The sequence below is a fragment of the Alnus glutinosa genome, chromosome 10 (genome assembly GCF_958979055.1).
Source record: "Alnus glutinosa chromosome 10, dhAlnGlut1.1, whole genome shotgun sequence".
Lineage (NCBI taxonomy): Eukaryota > Viridiplantae > Streptophyta > Magnoliopsida > Fagales > Betulaceae > Alnus > Alnus glutinosa.
The window spans coordinates 17,822,047-17,830,520 of record NC_084895.1 but is presented as its reverse complement, the minus strand read 5'-3'; the positions used below and the strand labels follow the sequence as shown (position 1 = coordinate 17,830,520).

General features: G+C 34.4%; 1 protein-coding gene and 1 long non-coding RNA gene across 2 annotated transcripts; both read left to right on the top strand.

Moving 5' to 3' along the window:
* Window positions 1-1,483: 1,483 nt before the first annotated feature.
* LOC133879503 (uncharacterized) lies at window positions 1,484-1,800 on the top strand. The gene is made up of 2 exons (XR_009902103.1): window positions 1,484-1,611; window positions 1,710-1,800. It is a non-coding gene; the product is annotated as an uncharacterized LOC133879503 (long non-coding RNA).
* A 2,387-nt stretch (window positions 1,801-4,187) lies between these two features.
* LOC133879120 (uncharacterized) lies at window positions 4,188-7,673 on the top strand. The gene is made up of 4 exons (XM_062317662.1): window positions 4,188-5,742; window positions 5,823-6,040; window positions 7,218-7,368; window positions 7,489-7,673. Exons 1-4 carry the CDS (start codon window positions 4,188-4,190, stop codon window positions 7,671-7,673), a joined length of 2,109 nt encoding a protein of 702 aa, XP_062173646.1.
* Window positions 7,674-8,474: the final 801 nt, after the last annotated feature.

Here is an 8,474-nt window from a genome sequence, read left to right as displayed (position 1 = left end):
TTTGGCATCAAAGATGGAGGGAGAGGAGGGGCTGGTATTGGCTATGGCCCTCCCCTTCTTTTGAATTTTTGTTTTTTTATTATAATATATAAATATTTAAATCCATATATTTGTACCAAAATAATTAAGCTTGGCCCTTGCTTCACTAACAAAACAAATCATTTTATATTCAAATCTTAAACAGCCCAAATCTATGGTGAGTGACACAACCAAATGTGTCAAAAAAAAAAAAAAAAAAAAATGAGGCATAGCAATAGCCTTAAAAGAGCAACATAAAATATTTTTTAACGCAATAGAGTTAGTAACTTAAGAACATTTTTAATGGCTTAGCAATTTCTCTTTTTAAGCTAAAATGGCTAATAAAAATACCAAAAACCAGCTCCATCGGCTTGTCTAAACCATAATGCAAAACCCATTCGAGATATCACGCAACATGTGGCGCGAACTGTTCACGAACGCATCTTATTTTTAATTATTTCTCGCTCTTTCCTTCTCTCGTTTTCTCCGCTTTGTCTTTTTCTATTTTTCCCTGGGTAGCTTTTTCTTCCGCAACCACAAGAGCCCACCACTTCATGGCCACCATATTCCCACCATAAAACCCACCGGACTCCAAAAATGCCATAGCATAGACTTCAAAGCTCTGGATTTTTCTCTCCAACAACTCTCTCTCTCTCTCTCTTACGGAAAGACCCACGGCACCGCCACCCACAACTGTAGACCCACTGCACAGCAGTCCACAACCCAAGACCCACGACACCATGATTTGCGATTTAGATATGAAATTAGAGAAGAAATTTCAACACACAAGACCCACGTTAATGTTTTGCATATATACAGGCAACTTGCATGCTCCCTTCCAAAGGGAGTAATGAATGAATGGGAAGAGAGAGAGAAGAGAACAAAAGGGCAAAACGGAAAAAATAAACCTTAAAAAAAAATTTTAGGTTTTGTCCATGGGGTGGCCGAACCACCCCCAAAGGCAAAACCCTAAACCCGAATTTTTTTTTTTTTTTTTCTCTGTCCAGGGGGTGACCGAACCACCACATGGGGGTGGTTCGGCCACCCCAGACCGGCCGGCCACCTCCCTGGCCAAAAAAGCCACCCCTTTTTTTTTTTTTTTTTTTTAGTTTTTTTTAATTTTTTAATTAATTTTTAAAGATTTTTATTTTTTATTTTTTTATATAATGCCACGTGTCAACTTCTGAGGTTGACACGTGGCGGACCGTTAATTTTTGGACGGAGAAGTTAACCGAGGTACTAATTTGGTCATTTCCCAAAATTGATGTATCATCTGTGATGCGAATTGAAATTCAAGGACTAAAAAATAAAATTGTCAAAACTCAAGGACCTTAGAGGTATTTAACCCAAAAGCGGGGGCGGCTAAAATTTATATCCACAAAAGAATCTTTTAAAATAAGTAGATGAAGGGCACAAACCTACAAAAAGGGGCGGCTAAAATTGACTTTTGAATTTTGTTTTGGGGCGTTTAGTTTTGATCTTCTTTTTCTTATCTCTTGGAGTCTGTCTGGCCCTCAGACGTGAGCTTATGCACCAGATTCCATAGTTTCATCAAGAGGATTCAACAAGGAGAAGGGGAATTCTTGACGCTTGGTATCTCTCTCTCTCTCTCTCTCTCTCTCTCTCTCTCTCTAAGAATTCATTCTTTTTGGGGCGTTTAGTTTTGATCTTCTTTTTCTTGTCTCATGGAGAGTCTGGCTACTCAGACGTGCGCTTCTGTACCAGATTCCATAGTTTCATCAAGAGGATTCAACAAGAAGAAAGGGAATTCTTGACGCTTGGTATCTCTCTCTCTCTCTCTAGATCTCTCTAAGAATTCATTTCTCTAATAGCTTATTTGTTAGAAAAAAACTTTTTTTTTCTTTTTTAATCTACAGCTGCGTTTCATAGAATCAAGCGAATCAAACAGTAGTGACTTGATAGTTCACTACACAAAAAAAAAAAAAAAAAAATGGTATTTAAAGCAATTTTTTTAGAGCCGTTTTTAAGCCCTTAAAACGTCTCTAAACAATTTGCATTTTTTTTTTTGAATCGTTTTGAGAACGGGTTAACACATCAAGTATTAAAGACCCGAATAGAGTCGTTTTAAGAACTTAAAATGGCTCCAAATTGAGCCGTTTTTATAAAAATGGCTCTAACCGGTTAGAGCCGCTTTTTTAGAAATGCTCAAAACAGTTAGAACCGTTTTAGAAAAACAGTTCAAAAATTAGAGTCGTTTTAGGCACCCTAAAACGACTCTAAATTAAAAAAAAAAAAAAAAAAAAAAAAAGGGACTTGCAGATCAGTAGCTTTTGGTTACCTAGAAAACTAAAATTCACTATTTATTCTTTTCTATTCCCCATTTTCTGAATAACCAAACAAATTATAACCTCTGATTTCTCAAACACAATTCACAGACTAAAGCAAACAGAAAGAAAGATTTTTTTTTTAATGAATGAACAAACGGTCCCTGTTTTTCCTCTTGTTGAGCACCTCTGTTGCAACCATGGCTAAATGAATTACAATCAGGAGAAAAAATATTCTATCACATTACTGCGACAACAAAGCAGTAGACAACACAAAACACCAAAACCTTTATAACAGAAACACCAAATACTGCAACAACAAAGCAACAAAAACAAAAAACTAAACAAAACAACAAATACCTCCTTGATGCTTTCAACAGGCTTCCCATCAAATTCAATTATAATATCACCTAGACAAATCTAGCACGAGACCCAGGAGTTACCTAGTCAAAAAATGGGAAAAAAATAAAAAATGAGCAACATGCATTTTTTTCACAAATTAAAATATCAAACTCAAGAGACCCAGCCATGGGTCTCAAGAGAGACCCAGCCGTGACCCACGTCGACGGTGGTCGTCGAGAGAGAGAGGAAGAAGGGAGAAGAAGAAAGAGAAAGAAAGGGAGAAAGGAAGATGATGGAGATCAATTATGGAGAGATGAGAGTGATGGATTAGAGAGAGAGAGAGAGAGAGTAAAGAAAGAAAGGAAAAAAAAAATTTAAAATTCAAAAAGTTGAATTTTTATTTTTTATTTTTTTTGGATATGCGCGCGCGTGACACGAAAATTTCTTGTCCCGCGCATAGGGCCCCAAAATTTAGAGCAGTTTTCCAAAACGGCTCCAATCACTTGTTTTTATTTTTAATTAATTTTTTGATAACTAAGGATATAGTATACTAACTAATTAAATATAGTATTACATATTAATTATAGGGAAAGTACATATAAAAAATATTTTTTAAAAAAACAAATTAAAAAAATTAAAGGAAAAAGGAAAAAAAAAAACTTTTGTTTTAAAAAAAAACTGAAATTATAACAAAAATAAATAAATGAAAAAAAAAATAAATGTGATCAATCATGGTACGATCTATGTAATTGAACGTGGTACGATCATGTAATCAATCGTAGTACGATTTATGTAATCAATCGTAGTACGATCCATGTGATCGGTTGTGGTACGATCTATGTGATTGATCGTGGTACGATCTATGTGATGAAACGTGGTACGATCAATGTAAGACCTTTTATTATTATTATTATTATTTTATTTGTTAATTTAAACGGCTGCAATTAGAGCTGTTTTAATCAAAATGACTCTATTTCGAACCGTTTTGTGAAAACGGCTCAAAATGAATTAGAGCCCTTTTTTTTTAAAAAAAAAAAAAAAAAAAACGGCTTTATCAGAAATGGCTCAAAAAGCCTTTTTTTTTTTTTTTTTTTTTTTTTTTTTTGTCCCCAAATGGTAGCTCAATCGGCTGAGAACCACGCCTTATAAAACGGAGGTCACTAGTTCGAATCCCCCTCTTGTGTGAACATGTCAAAAAAAAGACCTTTTTTTTATTATTATTTTTTTATTTTTTTGTGTACTGGTTGAATTACATATGAACTAAAACAGAGGTTGTGTTTAAGAGAGATTTATTCACTTTTCTAAATTTTTGTTGTATTTGGAGAATATTATTGAGGCAGCTTAATTGAGCTGACAAAATGCTAATACTCTCAATTATGGGTATATTGTTTACATTCATTTCTTGTGGTCACATACACCATGTTTATTAAGAGATGATGTGTGTTCTATCGTGTTCGTGATGATTGATTTGCCTTTGTAATCTTCTTGTTTGAATTGATCTTATTTGGCTTTAATCCATTTCGTGTAGGAATTAAGTTAAACATGGGTAAAAGGAAAGACTCATTTTGGGAGCATGCACAGGAAATAGAAAATGGTCATTTTACCTGTAAGTTTTGTCACGACAGTTTTTCTGGGGGTATTTCAAGAATTAAATCACATTTGTCTGGGCTTAGTGGCCGTGATATTCAAGTTTGTCCAAAAGTACCTGAAGCAATTCAGTTAAAAGCAAAACAAGCATTACAACCGATTGACCCTCCCACTAAGAGAACTAAAAATGTGGCAACATCAAATAATTTTCTTAAAGGGGAAATTGTTTCAGGTTCCTCATCATCACATATGCCAAATAGATGTAAATTGGATAAACAATATGCTACTCTCCTCATCTCGGATAGAATTTGTTCTGATGCCATTTCATCACCCCTCTTCAAGGACTTTTTGAATGGCGTTGCTGAACATGGTCCCGGTTATGAACTCCCAAGTTCTTTCACTCTCAAATCACGGGTGATTCCAGATATCAAGAAAGAAGTTGAGGAATATGTGAAAAATGTCATAAAAAATTCAGTTAAAACCGGTTATACCTTGATGAGCAAGAAAAGGTTCAGCCCCGTTGAAGATGATTATAGTTGGGATATCTTTGCATATACACCAATAGGAATGGTGTTCGTGAGTCCACCAATATTGTTCTTCTCCAATTTTGAAGAAACCATGTCTAACGTCATGATGTTATTTCGACCTGCAAATGCAGTACAATTTATCATTGATGATGATGATGACGACAAGATAGAGCCTGACAATTCAATTGTGCGTATCCTTACGAAAGAGTATCCTCAGATTTACCAGACCCCGTGTGCTACTCGTGGGATTAGATTACTCTTGCAAAAAATAGCTCATGTTCCTTTTGTGGATAATATACTTAAAGTGGCGAGTTGGATAGTTTCATATATTTTCAAGCATAAAGTCAATGTGTCTTTGAGAAGAGTACACAAAACAAAAAGTGATGTTGCTTCCCGTTTTTTCAACCTCATATCACTCTTAGAAGTTGAAAGTGAATTTCAAGCTTTTCATGTATCTTTTGTAACGTTGTCTAGTGATTGGGAGAAGCTACTTAATGACGCGAAAGCATACAATGTTGCAAAGTTCATTGATTCAACCATTCGTTGCAAAGAATTTTGGAGCCGAGGGAAAACGGTAGAACAAATTATGAAACCACTATTTCAAGTTCTTGATCTGGTTCATTGTGATGGCCCAACATTTGGATACCTATATGAGATGATGGAAAGAGTACAAGATGAAGTTAAGGAGTGTTGTGGCAGTAATCGGGTCCTTTACGATAATATATGCAAAATTTTAAATGAAGTTCGAAGCGATATTATTCATCCAATACATGCAGCTGCTGCCTTTTTAAATCCTATTTACATGTGTCGTGAGAAATTTGAGGAGAATGATGAAATGATTGATGGTGTAAAAAAGATTGGGCAAATTTTAGTTGGGTTGAAAGAGGAGGACGCTTTCATGAGCCAAGTACAACTTTATCGCAGTAAAGACCCAAACTTGTTCACAGATCAAGCCATGATGATCCTAAAAACAGCACATCCTCGTGAGTTCAGTAAATTTTATATTTTCCATTGGTAAAACTTATATATTTATTTATGTTATTATTTTTTTTGAATTGTGCAGGAGTATGGTGGGAATCTTGTGGCAATCATATCCCTGTATTACAAAAATATGCCATTCAAATCTTGGGTCAACCTTGTAGTTCTACTTTATGCAAGCGACACGAGTTACGAGACTATCGGTTAGAGGATTGTGCATTAATGGTGAATACAATGATGATGGAGAGGTATAAATCCCTAGAAACACAAATGAAAGAGCCAATTATTCTTGACAAACTTGGTGTACTTGATGATGATACTAAATTTCAAAATCTTTGGGATAAAGATGATGATGATGATGATGATGTTGATGATGATATCTTATACCATCTTTCCAAAAGATTTGTGCTAGGGGATCCCACTGGTTCATGGTTGGATCGGTGGCCCATGAGGCCATGAGTGCCATGAAGCCACCTCACTAACGAAATGTTGTTTTTTTAAAATAATTTTAGCGGATTCTTTTTGTTACTTAATGGGATAAAATGACGTTTTCTCATGAATCAATGTTATTTCCTGATAGTTTTACATTTTTTTTTTATGTGTTCCGATTAACTTACATAATTTGTTGTGTGTACGTAAGTCGTCAACCCATGTCAACAATAAAAAATAATATGTTGATATAAATCCTCGTTCTTCTTGGATTTGGAAAGGCTTATTTAAAAAAGAGAAAAGTGCATGAGAAAGGTACTTGTCGGTCAATTTTTAAGGAGGATTTTATTTACGTTTGGAAATCTCCTTGGATCCCTTCCACGCCCCTCTTCAAACCTAGGCCAAATGTGAACATGGTGAATTTCTCTGATTATTTTGTTACTAATTTTATTCTCCTCGGGAATAGGTTGTGGAATGTAGATCTTCTTAATGATCTTTCTAGCCAAAACATTCTTCAAATTCACCTTCCCCGCATTAGCAGTGAGGACAAATGGTCTTGGATTTCTTCCCCTTTTGGAAATCTTATTATTTTTATTTTTTATTTTTTTAGTTTTGTAAAATCTGCTAGGGAAGTCTCCATGACTCTTTCTACTAGATTTCATCCTTTTACACCGGTTGTCTGGCAAGCTCTTTGGGGTCTTAAGCTTCAAGCTAGATTAAAACACCGACTCTGAAAAATTGGTTGAGACATTCTTCATTTTAGAGCTAATATTGGTAGATTTATTCTTCCTGAAGATGCTAATACTTGAGCTTGCCCTTTTTGTAAAGGTCCTCTTGAAATTCTAAGCCACATTTTTCTGGATTGTGCTTAAGCTATAAGGTTCTTTGGAGATCTGCACCGTGATCTCTCAACATCTCCCATTTTTCTTCTAGACCAATATCTGAATGGATCTTGGATGTTATCTATTTCTAGAATCGATTGGAAATTCCTACTACTAATTCTCGTAAGTTTTAGCTTTTTGCTGCCTTTGTTATGAACTTCACCTGGCAGTTTAAGAATAAATTGATACATGATGGTATTTTGCCTAACCCAGTTCAAGTCATCCACCATCTTAAGGTCACTTTACACTTTTATTACTTGGCTGGCAAGTATGCCGCTCTCCCATCTTTTTGGCTTCCTCCTATCTTTGGGTGGCTTAAAGGTAATTTCGATGTAGCCAGCCGTGACAGCTTTTTTGTGGCAACTACGGTTATTAGAAATTTTTTTGGGAAAATCATTTTTGCAGTGACTCAAAAACTCTATGTCTCTGATGTCCTAATAGGTGAAGTTTTTACTGCTATTCTTGTTACTCAGCTAGCAGCTTCTACGGGTATTGGAGATTTTATGCTTGAAGGGGATGCTCTTCTAGTGATTGTAGTTGTGAATCAGCCTCATCTTTTTTCTTCTTGGCATTTTGCACCCTTAATTTCGGATATTAGATTAGATCTTTCTTCCTTCCTTTCTTAGATGGAATGCTATGAAAGTCTTTAAAAGTACCAATTTACATGCATATGTTTTAGCTAAATAGGCCGCTGCTCACCTTGTGTTTGGTAGCATTCCCATTTAATCTCATATTCTTTCTTTCATGTACATCAAGAATGAGAAGGATCCACGGTATCCACCGTTGTAACATTTTCCTTATTCACTTAGAAAAAATTAAAAAAAATAATAATAATAAAATTAAAAATAAAAGTAAGTGATTGATGTAACCTAATGTAAAAAAAAAAATTAAATGAAAATATGATTAAAAAGTAATTGATATGATATAAAAAATAAAAAAAATTGTTAAAAAATAATTTATGTAATATAAAAAGTAAAATATTTTGAATTACCAACGATAAACATGAAGACGTTTGCCAAACTCAAAATACTTATGTCATCGTGAAGTTGAATACGAACCAACACTAAACACAAGAGGTTAAGTATTTTTCTTGAATCCTAACTCTCCTGACTTTAGACCTTTTATACACGGATTTCACGGAAAGGTTAATTTGGAGAGTCTATTTTGTGAAATTGTCCGAAACGAATCTCTAGTAACTTTACTAATTTGGTGAGTGAACAAGTAAACAGTACTCACCAACAATATATAGTGAACACAATTCACTCACCAAATCTATAAAAAACTATTAAAATTTTATTTCATTTTTTTTTGTTTTTTAATTTCTATCATGCATCACACACTACCTCTATTTTGAAAAAAATTATTTAATTAAAATAGTGATAGCGAATATTTAAAATGATAAGGTTATTATAAGTGCTTTCAAAATG

Excerpts from the sequence above, each read along its gene's own strand:
- LOC133879120 (XM_062317662.1), top strand. The coding sequence starts at position 4,188 with ATGGGTAAAAGGAAAGACTCATTTTGGGAGCATGCACAGGAAATAGAA. Across the intron at positions 5,743-5,822 it reads CCTAAAAACAGCACATCCTC|GAGTATGGTGGGAATCTTGT; the intron begins GTGAGTTCAGTA and ends TGAATTGTGCAG. Across the intron at positions 6,041-7,217 it reads TTATTCTTGACAAACTTGGT|TTTAAGAATAAATTGATACA; the intron begins GTACTTGATGAT and ends TTCACCTGGCAG.